The sequence below is a fragment of the Patella vulgata genome, chromosome 8 (genome assembly GCF_932274485.2).
Source record: "Patella vulgata chromosome 8, xgPatVulg1.2, whole genome shotgun sequence".
In the NCBI taxonomy this organism is placed as follows: domain Eukaryota; kingdom Metazoa; phylum Mollusca; class Gastropoda; family Patellidae; genus Patella; species Patella vulgata.
In genome coordinates this window covers 6732095-6748233 of record NC_065886.2, presented here as the reverse complement: position 1 = coordinate 6748233, position 16139 = coordinate 6732095, and the positions used below count along the sequence as shown (strand labels likewise).

General features: G+C 38.5%; 1 protein-coding gene across 2 annotated transcripts; it reads right to left on the bottom strand.

Annotated features, from left to right (window-relative positions):
* Window positions 1-72: 72 nt before the first annotated feature.
* LOC126829680 (uncharacterized) lies at window positions 73-11329 on the bottom strand. 2 transcript variants are annotated; one of them, XM_050559764.2, is made up of 6 exons: window positions 11248-11324; window positions 7481-7813; window positions 6895-7158; window positions 6228-6515; window positions 5863-5991; window positions 73-5717 (listed from the first exon to the last, which is right to left on the bottom strand). In XM_050559764.2, exons 1-6 carry the CDS (start codon window positions 11309-11311, stop codon window positions 5239-5241), a joined length of 1557 nt encoding a protein of 518 aa, XP_050415721.1. In that variant the 5' UTR covers window positions 11312-11324; the 3' UTR covers window positions 73-5238. The 2 variants fall into 2 exon arrangements, with proteins under 2 accessions (XP_050415721.1, XP_050415722.1); XM_050559765.2 differs by lacking the exon at window positions 7481-7813 and having other exon boundaries at window positions 11248-11329.
* Between the last annotated feature and the right edge of the window lie 4810 nt (window positions 11330-16139).

Sequence of the window (16139 nt, the reverse complement as noted above, 5' to 3'; positions counted from 1 at the left end):
AATAATAAATATTTTTACTTATTTTTATGTTGATAAGATTTTCAGCCATTTTGTTCGAACGACTTTGGGTGGGGTGGGGTGGGGTGGGAGATGGCGATGGCCCAATGGTTAGCACGTGCGCGCTGTATCATACGGTCTGTCATTGAGTCAACTGGTGTGGTTTCGATTCCCCGGTTGTACACCTGCCCAAACTCGTGGGTTTTCTCCGGGTCTTCCAGTTTCCTTCCGGTCATCCGGTTTCCTCCCACTGCTAAAAGACCCCTACGCGCAAGCGAATTATTGAAATAAAATTGAACCAGGTGTTAGTCCCGAAATGATCTAGTTTGTGTCGAGTGGACGTTAAACCCCATCTCTCTCTCGAACATGTTTGATTCTCGTGTTTTTCAGCTAAACTAATGGAATAATTATACCTTGCCCAAGTCATTCTTCTGATGATGGCGAGCAGTCCTGATTACGGACAATTATTCCCTTTCCACAACCATTGCCAGGGCATGGCAGTATTCCTTATATTCTTGGCCTGATCGTTCCACCCTGGAATAACCGCCTTCGAATTACACTTATTTTGTGTGGAATACATTTCTCGCTAGCATCAATAGTGAATCGGACAAAAGTATCAAAATAGGCCTCAACTTCTGTTTTATGTTCTGTACATGTAGAATCTTGACAGTATAAAGCGAAATGAAATTGGGTTCTGCTCCGAACTGGGCTAAGGAAGACGGGCATACGACATACAGTGTGCTATGAGGGAAATGTTGCCCGGACAACGGCACTACAGCCTACTCTTATATCGAATTCCAAGTGTCCCATCCGAACGACTAGACAGCTGTCCTTGTCAGGCCCTCCGTCCTGCATCACTGACAAATGGGAACCACGCCGGAAAATCTGGATGAACTTTCTCGGCCAATGCAGGGATCGAACACCAGACCTCAAGGCTAGCGAGCCAGCCTCATACCCACTTAGCCACCGTGACCCCCCGACAGTATATAGCATTGTATAGTAGGTGTTGTTCTTAGTGTTTAACGTCCGCTTCCACCGAAGGTGATAACGCAGACAAGTTGTCTTTTTTTTATTTTCATTTCCTGTGGGAGGAAACCCGAGTACCCGGAGTAAATCCACGAGGTTGAGAAGGCGTCCCTATCTCCAAGCCACATACGCTCACACCAGACAAGCCAGAGGTGACCGGCCAGCTAGAGGTCGAAGCGTGACACTCATTCAGTAATCAGATCATATGATCCATAGATACAAAATATTTCTATATACATATTACATATTAGCCGAAACTATTTACAGAATTCCAAACTTGTATAATCATGATATTTTATTAAACAATGATAATAATATATAGTGCCTGTAACATAATAAACTAATAAAATTTCATAAATTCAAACGTCTGAGAGAAAGTGATTTTTGGAGATATGTTGATAAAGACGGACGGGTGTTAAAGTCATAATCAACACATAACTGGCTAAATTTAAAACGATTAGGATATTGACAAATATATTGTTTCGGTAAAAAGGTTGCTCTTAAATCTTTGTAATATTTAAATTCTAGTATAACATGGAATAAATCTTCATAATGGACATTCTGGCGAAATGTTTTGATTTCTTCTGAACAATTTGCTAGCCAATGGAAACAAATTTAATCGCAGTCTTGTGATATTTCTTTTGACATTTTGATTAATACTCATTGACAAATACAATTCCCGACAAAGATTAAGTTAAGCATATAATAACATTAATATATTTTTAGCATCTTCATTGGTGAATATACCCCTGACATCTCCTTGATTCATATAATGTGTGAGTTAGTTGTATTTTACGTCCGTTTCCACCGAGGTGATATCGCAGACAATAACATGTTATGTATACATGGTGCAATAATTTAATTACAATGTGATTAATGAAAAAGGGATTAAAGGATTATTACATATTTATATACATATGTACAGAAGACAGTTAAAGACGGGACGAAACGTTTTATGACAAGTGCAAAATGAGAAATGAAATGAAATGAAATGGGGTTTAACGTTCTACTCCTATGCTGGGCTAATGAAGACGGGCATACGCCATACAGTGTGCTATGAGGGAATTTTGCCCGGGCAGCGGCACTATCGCCTACTCTTATATCGAATTCCAACTGCCAAGGGATCTTTTACGTGCATTCCAATGTATACACGGGACCTCGGGTTTTCGTCTCATCCGAAGAACTAGACAGCTGTCCTTGTCAGGCCCTCCGTCCTGCATCACTGACAAGGGGGAACCACGCCGGAAAATCTGGATGAACTTACTCGGCCAATGCAGGAATCGAACACGCGACCTCCAGGCTAGCGAGCCAGCGTCAAGTGCAAAATGAGATAAGTGCAAGTGGGGACATACATACAAACCAATATGGGACAAAACAGGGATGAACGTGGACAAACATTTAGACATCGTATATACATATAAATATATAAGTCGTTTCTCTCGATCAGGTCGATTTGTCCGGTTGACTGGCAGGGCGGTGCACATCTTCCTTGGAGTTTGTTGTTGAGTGTGGAACCTGGACCATCCTTCCTTCCATTTCATCTTCTAGTCCGGTATGGTGGTAGGTTTCATCCTTGGCGAACACCGGATGTACAATAAAAATAGGAAGTCATGTAAGAACTTAACTTTACAGGTCATGGTTTTGAGGGCTGTGAACATTTTACCTTTAATGCTCTTATCAAGCAGAAGATTCAACGACTTTGTCCGATTTAATAAATCGAAAGCACAGAAAAAATCTACATACAAAAAGTATAAACGCCCACATGCTTTGGACAAATATTTTGGGATTAGGCCCTGCAGGGTAAAAATCTGATCAACGGTCGAGTAACTTCGTCTGTAACCGGCTTCTGACCATTCCTGCAAACGACTATTGCGTATAGAGCTGTAATTTTTACCCAAGCAGTCCAATAACGAGATTCCTCTGTAATTCGCGCTCACATTTGGGACCCTTCTTATGCAATGGGGAGATGCGGACTTTCGACCAGCTTTCTGTATAACAACCGTTGTCGAAAACTTAATTAAATATCAAAGTGAGAATAGGCATAACAATGATAAGGCATGATTTATAAAAGTCAACAGGGATACCGTCGTGCCCAGTTGACGTCCCTGGCTTCATGTTTTGTGATAGGGCAGCTAAGGAAACCGTCATCGCTGTCACCCTATTGGTGATCTGGCAAGGCATTTGCTGAATCAGACCAAACATCATTGTTTGGAATAAGGACATTTTTAAGAGTCCTAATACCGGTCATGATGAAGTCAAAATACCTCTAAGGCCAAAGTTAAATGTAAAACGTCAAAACTAATGTGTCAAATGATAATTTAGATAACATTTCAGGCCTAAAGAAAGACCTGCAATTGGCAGATTTAGCTCTTGCATCATATATGTTTAATTATCTAAGAAATTGATAAGTTTCCCTACTGTATAACAGATATGTTTTAACATGGACATCCCATTTTCAGTTAGTTTGAAAATTTAGCCCAATGTGTTTATGTTTCCATGTTTCTTTTATTCGATGGTGTCCAAATGCCAACGTGGTTTATTTAAATTTGTTTAGTTGAAAAGCAATCTGATTAAAACATAGATCCTATTTCGTTTCTTATTTACAGTTCTAAATTTCGTTTTACTTGTCTTTACTACACTAGTATCCGGAAGAGTTGTTATTATTGACGTGTTTTGAATGGTGTGAGGTATTAGCCAATGCCACGGTCTGTTACAGCGAGCTTTAGACGGAACTGTGGGTAATCCACTAGTAACATCAATGCTGAGATTGGTTAATCAAATGTCTGATGTCATAGTACCAAAGGCCGCTCGTATGACCTCTGACGCGACCTATCGCTACAACCGGTCAGATCTTCATGTAGTATAGGTCATTGAAAGTATAAAAAAAACGAAACGAAATATAGATCTGTATTTTTTTTACCAGATTGGTTGAAAATGTTATTGTTTCAGTTTATAGATGGTTGAAAGTTCTAAGCCATGTCTTTGACCAGTTTATAATAGCAATCAAATCATTATTTTGGATAGCCGCGTCCGCCTTGGAATCCATTACTAGTAAATAAAGGGGCTTGTCATCAGCCAGTAGTATGATATTCGACGTGATATCATTTCAAACATCATTCATATATGAAATAAATAAAAGATGCCCGAGAATCGAACCATGTTGTACACCAGCAGGGACAATTCTCGGATCCCAGAAGGCACCACTAACAGTCACTACTTTGTTTTCGATTGTTTAAGTGCGATCTTTATAAGGGAATTAGGATTGAGATTAAGTAAGAGGCAAATTATTATTGTCATCATTAATGTTCGATTGGTTAATAAAGAAGTCATAAAGGGCGCATGGTTATTTTCTTGCAAAGGTTGAGGTTAGTTTTTGACAGCAGATATTGTTTACCACATATGAATTAACTAAGTTCCTGGTACCGAAATTAGCTTCATTATTAATTATGTCCCGTTAGTTATGATTGGTTAACAGTAAGGTCAATACAAATACATTACAGCTTAACAAAATCAACCGGGATTAACCAAACCAGTAAATAGTGTCACTCGGCAAACCTCGGCAGATTCCGTTACTCTACATCTAGCCTAGGCTGTATGACGGAAAGTGATATGTACCTACGCCTATACAATTGCGATGCGTCACCGGTTTACTTATTAGGAAAACCTGCCGCTTTTAAAAATAAGTTATCAAAATTACGTCGTCCGAAGCGTGTGTAGAATTTTCAGTGCAAAGTTGTCCTTGTTTGAAGAAAATCGGATAAACTTGAAAGAAAAACAGCTTCAGACTTTGAAACATCAGTATGATAAAACATTCTTCAAAGGCGTCGTAATGGGCAACGCCGTTGGTAATCCGGGAACTTGAAAGTAGTTCTAATGGTGGACTTCGTCATCAATCGAGGCTAGATGTAGGGTACTGGAATCTGCTGAGGTTTGCCGAGTGTAAAATAGTGTATCACGACAATCGAGACTACATTACGTCATGACGCGCGAAACTGGTTTTTCTCAATCAGCCAGTACTTAGCAGAATATCGCAAACATTTTTTTTTGTTGTGATCGACGAGGCTATCTAAAATAGCCACAAACATAACGTAACCATTGGGTAATCGCCAAATAAAACCAATGAAGTAATAGTGCTAAAAGAAACAAAAACACAAATGTTCTCATTAAATTGGCAATCGTAACTGGTAGCCACCGGAATACAAACTTGTTAGTTGATCACATCTTACGGTTTTCGTAGATGTTAAGTTGTTGATAAGTGTGTTGGGGCTGGTCTTTGTTTCGTCTATCAAGTCCTTCATATGGTGTTGATGACTTATTGAGTTGTTGATACGTGTCTGGGCGTGTTTCCGTTCTTCGTGCATCCAGTCCTTCATATGTCGATAACGATGGTGTATTGACGTATTGAGGAGGGTTGGTAATATCGCTGTGGTCCAAGTTTGTTGTATTATAGTAGACTGATGTGGAATCTACAAGTACTGTAGCAGCATTAGTTGTAGAGGGATTATTAATTTCATCATAAAACGGTTGATTGGTTGCACATTGGGTAGCCCCAAGTCTACCGTTTGTATGATCACGTACTGTAGCAGCATTAGTTCCTGTTGTAGAGGGATTATTAATTTCATCATAAAACGGTTGATCGGTTGCACATTGGGTAGCTCCAAGTCTACCGTTTGTGTTATCATTATCTGTCGATGCTGTAAAAATAATTTCAAAAACTTAGCTTTCTACGGTATATTACCACAACAATAACAACTACTATACCAGTAACAGCCAATACACCAATAATACTACCAACTTTTTAAACATACTGGTATTACTTCACAATTAGTGTTAACTTACCCTTTCTATGGTATATTACTCCAACAATAACAACTACTATACCAATAACAGCCAATACACCAATAACACTACCAACTATAGTAGGTAAGTTATTACTTTCTACTGAATCATTTACTGGCTTTGGTGGTTCTATACAAAACAAAAGGTGCATGATCGAATAAACCACATGTAACGATTTGTGTTAAAAAGAATATGACACATCAGTACTAACAATGGATAGGTTAATTTCTTCTAATGAAATTTAAAACTGAAGACGTTTTATAAGATGAGTTAGAACACGACACCTCTAGAATCGAGTTTTAATTTTAAAATTAAGTTGCCAAAAATATATTAGAACATTAAAATTGATATTTAATTGTCTTTACCTTCTTCAGTAACTGTGATAGTGAAGATTTTAACACCAATAATACCATTGTCTACAGATACTATATAATCACCAAATAGAGTAGAATTTAGAGTTATCTCTACTGTTGATTTATAGTTTATAGTTGATAGTTGTTGTGTTCTAGCTGTACTTATTATCTGTCTGGTAGGTATATGGTACCAGGTGAAGGTTGGTCGAGGGTAGGCGATTATATCAACTTGTAGATTGATTGTTGTATTTATTCTATTAGTAATATTTCTCAAAGTTACCGTGTTTTCTCTTGGGGAACCTGGAATACAGACATACGATTATATCAACTTCTAGATTTATTGTTGTATTTATTCTATTAGTGATGTTTCTCTTGATTAATATATTTTCTCTTGGAGAACCTATAATTAAGACAAACGATTATGGCGTCATTATTCATTCTGATTTAACAATAATTGAAATTAAAGAGAAAGGTGGAACACAAAGCCAATTCTGGCCATGTAAACTTTTTCAATGGACGGTGTTCTAACCGGAGGACGTGGTACTGCTGGTCCAGATGATTGTGCCATGTTATGTGACAACACGCTTGTCGCAATACAATGGATACGGTGTAAGAGCAGGTGGGCGGGGAATTACATTTTTATGTTTTTGCATCATATAAATATTTTGGCTGTACTTACATCTTACATAGAGTGGAATAGTTTTAGATACAGGTTGACTATTATTATTACTAGCTGTACAGGTATAGTTATCTGAATGTTGACAACTAGCTTTAGGTATGGTATATTGACTACCAGAATAGAGTTGTTCCCCTTGTTGTGATCTAGACCAGGATATTAATAAAGATGGAAGACTGTCAACAGAACAGGTTAAGGTTACAGTAGAATCTTCATCTAGCATGTTGTTGGTAGCATCTGATGTTAGATTTGTTATGGTTGGTGGACCTGAAATTAATTTAATTTGCTGAATTATGCCTGTAAAAAGTGTACAGAGATGAAAAAATGCATTTCATTAGAAGAATTTGTTCAAAGAGTTTTACCAACTATACTAATATTTGGTATTTTAAACAATTTAGCATGTGTTAATATATACAAGTGTGGGATAGAAACCATACCTCTTGACTCAATGGCAGACCTTATGATCTAAGACGCATGCTTTACCCCCCCCCCCTCACACACACACACACATAAGATAACCCCTGATTCCATTTCGCACTGCTTACAAATGTTTAAGTCACAAATGTATTTATAATGAATAATTACGTACTGCCTGTTTTTACCACAAACGTACTGGTATAATCTGGAAACCGGTCTGTATCATATCCAATGTGTCTACAACTCCACTGAACGCCATTATCTTTAGTCTGGTCAACAGATTTAATGATCAGCTGATGTTGTTTACAATTTAATTCATATCTTGAACGTTGACTAATATTAAATATTTTACAGTTTAATTCTTCCGGGGAAGAATCAGTTCGGGCTACCAGTTCATTATTTCTATACCAGTTATATTTTGTTTCATAATTACGCTCAGTAGTGTCGATATGACATGTTAAAACATATTTCTCGCCTTCATATGCAAAATCAAACCCAGTTAGTTCTGAAATTAGAAAAAAAGGAAAACATTCACAGTTTATGTAGAGAGAATATGAGGAATCATTGTTTCTGAAAACGAGAAAACATGAAAAGTGGGCGTATAAAAATATACATAGTTTTTGACGTTTTGTTTAGTTCGGGAGATATTATTTCTTGAAACGTCCACCGACTAATTACAGTACTTGTGGTTATTTTAAAATTAGTAATTGTTGGTTACTATGGGAACACGATTTATCTTGGGTTGTGGTCGGCAATTTTAATTTTAAACACATCAGGAAATATATTCAAGATATCTTTACTAAACGTTTTACAACCTACCAGAGAAAGCATGTCTATTACTGAATAGATAATTATCGGGGAATATGTCGGAAACGTTACCAAGCTTTGTGAATTCAACAGGTGACGGATGGCATACATATTGGTTGCCATGGAAACACGTCAAAATTTTAACACAATAATTATCTGAAAAATGAGTGTCGGGTCAATGAGTGTTTAAGCATATAATATGCTTATTGCAGAGATGGGATTGCAGAGAGAGAGAGAGAGAGAGAGAGAGAGGTGAGGTTTAACACCCATTCTACACAAACTAGGTGATTTCGGGACTAACATATGGTTCAATTTTATTTCGATAATTCGCTTGCGCGGGGTCTTTAGCAATGGGAGAAAACCCAAGAGGTTGGTGCAGAGATAGGGTTCAACGTCCACTCGACACAAACTAGATCATTTCGGGACTAACACACAATTTTATATCATTAATTCGTTCGTAGTGGGAAACTCTATTACTTATGGTCGAAACCTTACGATCTAAAGTGCACGCCCTAGTCCACTTGTCCCCTTCCTCCGCAAATATGTAGAAATCCTATGTTAAAATCGTTTATTGTCTTGATATACTTGAGGTTAAAAATTTGCTCGGACAGCGGCACTACGGCCTACTCTTATATCGAATTTCAACTGTCAAGGGATCTTTTACGTGTACGTCAATGTGTACACGGGACCTCGGTGTTTCGTCCCATCCCAACGACTAGACAGCTATCCGTCTTCTTCTTCTTCTTCCCTTAAAGACTCGGGTTCCAATTGGAACGTAATCGAATCTGGATGAGATGCGCAGGAACGATCGATAAAAAGTAGTCGGTGCGGATAAAAGCTGGCTGTCGTTTAAAACTGGAAGTCACCCAGCTAGCGCTTGAATTGGGTCAAGGTGACTGCTGCTGTTAAGTGGTGTGGCAGTTGGTTCCATAGGCCCTCCTTCCTGCATCACTAGCTGCGTTCACACTAGGGGTTTAATCTGAATTGAATCTAGAATAAAGTCTTATTCCGGACTTTAGAGTCACACTCAATTTGATAAAAACCGAACTGAATCTGAATTAACGAATCCGTATATTTTTCCGAATTCAAACCGGAACAATCATTCCGAATCGGATTATTCGCAGTCAAGATTTAACGCTTGATTCAGATCAACAGTTTTATCAGAAACGATAACTTTGTGCGGATGTTGGGGTGTAGTCTAAATAGCTGTAGCCCTTCGTCACTGAAACAAATTCTACGGTAACATAACCAGCTAACGATAGGTTGTCAGCCAACGAAACATACGTCCTCAGCAGTCCTCCGAGCAGTCAACGGGGGTTGTGGCATACTTAACCTTTAGTCAGTAATGCAAACATTTACAACACACTAAAGCCTAGTCGCTCGGATGGGACGAAAGACAGAGTTCCCGTGTACACATTGACGTGGACGTAAAAAATCCCTTGATAGTTGGAATTCGATGAAAGCGTAGGCCGTAGGCCGTAGCGTCGCTGTCCTGGGAAAATGGTATATACCCGTCTTTATAAGCCCAGTCGGACCAGAACAGTAGGAAGTTTAACCCCATTTCATAACATTTCAATTATGAAATGTATCTTTGCTAGTACAGAGCCAAGAGTGAAGTGCATACGTGTTAATGTATAGCAAACGCTACCAAAAGAATAATCATCCTCATTCGCATTTGATTTTGGTGCCAACGAAATCGTGCCCGGCGCTGCATGGCAAGGTGTCGAAGATGTAAGACCCGCTGATGTAGCCTTGATTGCCTCCGCATTCAGTGTGGCGCTTTTTATTCTGAATTCAATCCGAATAAAATGTAATGTGACGCATCGCTTTTAAACTGGGAAAAACCAATCCGAATTCCAGAGGCCGGTCTCCGGAATTCGCATTCAATGCGCATGAAGTGTGAACGCAGCTACTGACAAGGGGGTTACCTCGCCGGAAAATCTGGATGAACTTCGCCACCGTGATCCCCTATATAAACAAGTGAACAGAGATCCTGTAAGATATATATAAAGAAATACGTCCAGGTAAAAAAATTCACCACTTTACTTCATTCTGACCAATCCGATTAAAATACAGATCTATATTTCGTTTCGTTTTTTTATACTTTCGATGGCCTACACTACGTAAAGACAAGTAAAACGAAATTTTGAACTATAAAAACTGAAACGAAATAGGATCTGTGATTTAATCAGATTGCACTCTGACATACATTAAATCATATAAGCTAGCTGTCTGTCCTCTATAGGCGTCTTCACTATCAATAATTAACATTTAACCATATAAACATTCGGGCCCGCAGCCAGCTCTTAAAACGTGGTGGGGCTACGGAATTTTTTTGTGGGGCTGAGGATGTGGTCGGCTAAGAACGCTCCTAAGAAATCATTATTGTTGGCGAAATATTTGGGGGCGGGGGGGGGGGGCTAAAGCTCCCCCATAGCCTCCCCAACCCCGTGGCTACGGGCCCGTATACATTCAACCTATATTAAAGCGCTGCAATACAAATATATACTGCTATTTGTGACTGCCGTTTGTCCGTCTGTCTGTTCAAGATTGGTGGTTACACTAGGACTGTCCCGTGTGTGGTAGAAAGTAACTCGGACCGGGGAGTAACATGGACCAGGTTATGCTAGCTTCTGTCTTCAACCCGTGCAGCGCCAGCTCATCCGCTAGTTTCTTATAGGAGAACGCTAGATTGGAGACGGTCCTGCAAGTTAAATAGCACATTGCGGGGTTGGGTTAGGGTTACAACCTACAGATTTCGTCAAAGTCTCGAGATGTAAACGGGGCTAGCACTAACCCTAACCCTGGACCAAGCCTAACCGTTAACCTAAACCTAACGCACAATCCACATATGACGTCATATGTGCAGGATCGTCTCCGATCTAGCATTCTCCATTCTTATAAACGTGAATTCCTCAAATGTGGGATCAATTGTTCTTGAATCAGTAGGTATACACTGTCTCGTACATGATACCCTTTATTACTAAACATTTTAATATAGCAACGGTTTGGAACAACTGAATAAAATTAACTGACCTGCCTCGAGCCAACTAATACCGAAACGCATCATTTAAATATAATGAATTTATTTCCAATTTCATTGAGCACAAAGATAGAATAAATATTACTTACCTACTTTACAAAGACAAAACTTACAAATTATCACAAATATTAGAACATATACAAGACTGGCCATGATGTATGAACTACTAAATAAATTTATAATACTCGGTATCAACAATACACATCCTTGTTCAAGTTAAATCTAAGGTTAAAGTTCATATGAAATAATAGTCGTTAGGGTTGGACGAAAAACCACGCTCCCGTGTACACATTTGTTCGGTGCCTGCGTTGACCGAGATACCGCGTACACATTTGTGTGCATGTTAAAGATCCTTTTGCAGTTATAATTCGATATACAAATATGCCGCTGTCCGGGCAAAATGTCTTCATAGAACACTGTATGATGACCTCACGCTAATCTCCTCAAGTAGAAACTCTCTTAATGGTTTATTGCGCATAGCAAGTAAATATTCTGAAGAATATAACCTCACTTTTAATCCCGACATGAGCAGAGTTATATATTTTCCATGCAAACCCTCTGAAACTGGAAATCAGGATCTTAAACCCATTCTTATAAACGGCCTCCCCATCAAACTTGTCGAATCTGAATCCCATTTAGGAAATCTGCTTCATAGTTCGTCAAAACATGAACATTTACGTCAATGTATAAATAATTTTACTGTTAAAAGTAATGTAACATTTAGAAATTGTACATTCTCCTCATCTAGAGTTAAATATTATAAATTATTCAAAACTTATACAACCCGATATCAAACAAGGAAGGTTTTATTATTACACATGTATTACCCCGTAATTAAATACTCATTTCATTGAGATGTTAGTCATACACGTTTTTCACCATTTCTTAACAATTTTGGAGGCGAAGAGGGAAGGTTCGGTTATGACAAAGTGGCTTGCCGAGGGATCAGCTTTCACCATTTCTTAACAATTTTGGAGGCGCAGAGGGAAGGTTCGGTTATGACAAAGTGGCTTGTCGAGGGATCAGCTTATTCAGTGCACTTATAAAAAATGTCAATGGTCTCCGAATGCAAGTACCAGAGCCAAAACTGTTAGAATTTTTAAATTAATATACATATTCAATAACTGGTATGATTAAAGGATGATTTATGACGAAATATATACTTGGTCAAACTTTCAGTCAATTCAAATTGGGAAATTGGATCAAAATTCCTACTAAAGAATTGATTAAAGAATTGACACTGTCCACCGAGGTTAATTTATTCTTTTATTAAGAGTGGAGCTTTCGATTTGATAGCGTTTTTCTTAATTTAATTTCTTTTTTTTGCTGTATATCAACCTTTTAGTTGGATTATAAGACGTTGGTATCGCAAAAATCTTCTTTTAAATATAAATCAGCGATGCACGTTGGCTCCATCTGATCGATACCTTAGACAAACTGATGTTTTAAAGAATCTGTTTATCATAAATTCAGTAGGATTGAAGGTGGGGTGGGGTGTGGGAGAATGGCGAGCACACGCGCGCTGTATCATACGGTCTGTCATTGCGTCAACTGGCGTGGTTTCTATTTCCCGGTTGTACAGGACAAGGCGTAGGGTCGCCTGTCCAACCTCGCGATACGCCCACATTTTGCAAGAGATGGATAGAGAACAAGCTAAAAGAAAAAAGCGATTTTTCGTACAAACAGGGGCCATAATCCATGAAGTTATAGTCTGAAATGCGCGAATATAAAGATATAGTTTAAATTTCATCTACATCGTGACTTCTCGAGGGTTCACAACCTTGGTATTTCATACTTTTACACTATTTGCGTGCAAGGAGCGGCCATTTTGTCAGGCAGTTATGGTCCAATTTTCACGAAATTCGAACTCAACCGTCATCAGGGTGTAACAGTGATACATTTAAACGGTTTTTGTTTAAATCGAATAAAAATTGTGACCTCCAGAGGGTTAATCAGGGGCCATAATGCAGGAATTTACGGTCTCATATGCGCAAATATTGACAGGAACCAAGATCTTTGGATTATAATCATACATTTCAAGTTTCATCCAAGTCGGTTAAAATTCTGATTTTTAGAGTTTGCACAACCATTTTGTCGCGCACGTTGTGTCAGATTTTTACAAAATTTGAACTAAACCTTCATTGATGTGTAACGGTGATATTAAAACGTTGTTTTAAAATCCAATACAAATTGTGACTTCTAGTGGGTCCACAAGCTACAAATGCCATTTTTCGAAAATTTGTTAAATGCACCCATTGGTCTTTTTGGCTTTCCATTGTCAGTTTAATAAGTACTTACCTAACCACGAACATCTCCACCGGTACCCCCCCCCCCCCTTTGGCATTTTTAGAGAGTCACTGTCGCTTAGTGGATATCGCTGGCCGAAAAAGATCCCTTGACAGTTGGAATTCGATATAAGAGTAGGTCGTAGTTCCCAAGGAACTCCGAATAATGTCCGTACCCCGGCCTCGTATGGTTGGTAACTTTGGAATGCGGGATGATGTCTTTCCTAGGATCTCTAGATGACGTCTGAATGGAAATTTAACCCCGCTATTCTTGCATAGAAGGTATAGATGCGTTACCAATTTTGGGTAAGTGTTTTCTATGGGCACCGTTTTACGTCAACATTATTCTATTTAATTGGACTAATCTGTGCACGAGATGACTGGAAGATAGTACCCTACTTTCAGCAATGGATAAAGACATAACTGTCGGTGAGTTAGTCTAAGAAAGTAGTAAAATAATGGAAGATACTTCATTAGCCTAGTTTTCGATACACATCATGTAGGTATAACGAATTTCTATATTAAACAGAACACCTTTCATACAACTAAAATAACCCTATAGTATTACAACATAACTCTATGGTGTAGCCATAACAAGCACGTGATTTCATTAAAGTCACGGTCATCGAGCGATTTTTGTTATTGTATATATGCTTGCTTGATTCCCCATTATTTTATAGTCACTTATTGTATGCAACGTTGATTTCCGATCATGTTTCGGGTTCGATGGATTTCGAGAAATGTTTTTTGAGAAATGTTTTGCAAGATTTGTATTTGGAAATTTGTTGTTCGACATTTGTTTTTCGTTGTATGTCTCTGGTGAAATGTAAATTATTGGCTATTTTTTTTATTTTCTAAAATAAATTTATCTTTATATTACAATTCAATTAAACAAAAATAGAATTTACAAATCTAATATGACAAATGTCTGATTTGTAAAGCAAATTTTGATTTTAAGATACAAATGTTAATTTATTTAGAGTATAAATGTCGGAATACGACAACAAATGAAGAAATAAGAATTTAAGATTATGAATTAAGAAGTAAGAGCTAATAGTCCGCAGAATTATGGCTGAACCTGGAAATTGTATACAAAGGTTTTTTTATGATTGATTTTAGTAGCCTAGGGTGGACTCTTTCAGAATCTGCCGTGTGAACCTCGGTCACCCTTGAGCGTTTTGAGAAATTCAAGATGGCGTCCAAGACACCCGCCATTTCAAATAATCCCCTATAACTTCCATAGTATTTAGTCTAGAATGATAAATGTGGTGTCTAACCGTATGTTTTGGCGGTCAACCAATACGCTGAAATCGTTTTGGGGTGATTAGATGATAGTAAAATCAAACATGCCAGACCATAAGGTCGTTTAACTCGTTAGCGGGGTGGGCGCGATTATTTCACCAAACCAAACTATATCTAGTGACAAACTATATATTTCTGGACATACGAGTATATGACCGACACGGTAACACCACATACATGCCTATCAATTGCTCCAGGGCCATATGGGCAGGTCCTGAAAAAGGAACCACAGTCTGTTTGTTGAACATTAAAAAAAAAAAAATTATACCCTCAAAACACGAACATAACTGCCACAAAACTAGGCAATATTCAGTTTAATCCTTTAGTTGTGTTACTGGCTGCAACCTCTGACAGCATACAAGCCCAAAATACTGTATAAGTCATCCCTAGTGCACCTACAAGCACGCGTACTGCATGAGCTGTCATCATTCCCACCCAAACCATGTAGTCTTACTCAACGAATGATACATTTGCAGAGAACGCAAAAAGAGCTCATCACCAAGCTATTGTGTGGCGTTCACTGGAAGATGATAATCCACCGGAACTTGATCCGGAACTGTATTGCTGAGTGAAGGATACGAAATTAAGAACATTACATCTGCCCAACTTGCTCCGGAGTCTATCATGTAGCTCATCAGATGTGGATACAAGAGTGACATCCCATGTAGTACGCTTGCTTGTGGCTGTATTAGGGGTGGCTTAGAATGTACAGTATTTCGTGCTTGTGCTGTCGCAGTCGGAAACACGACTAAAGTATTATTACCGAGTCTCCCGGGAATTTGGTTTTTTAAATATTCAAAAAAAAACACAGCTTCTGTCCCCACTTTCAGGGCCGGCCCAAGATGCCCTAGAACCCCTGATAGGCGTGTATGTATATCCAGAATATATAGTTTGTCTCTAGATATAGTTTGTTTTCGTGACACAATGGCCCTCAACGGTCGCTAACGAGTTAAAGGGCCATATTGTCAGACATTTTGGATTTTACAAATCATCTAATCACCCGACAAAATAATGAACGATTTCAGTGTATTCCTTAACCCCAGAAACATACGGTTGGACACCAAAATTAACATTCTTAAGACTAAATATTATGGAAGTAATAGGGGATTATTTGAAACGGCTGCCGTCTTGGGCGCCATCTTGAATTTCTCAAAACGATCACGAGTGACCGGGGTTCACTCGGCAGATTCTGAAAGAGGACACCCTAGGCTATGAAAATCGATCCTAAAAAAACCTTTGTATACAATTACCAGGTTCAGTCACAGTTCTGCCGCATTATCAGTCTTTATATGAAGCTCTTAAGTTTGATCTTGTTTGGATACAATTATGCATACAAAACGCTCAATGGTGACCGAGGTTCACCCGGCATATTCTGAAAGAGGACACCCTGGGCT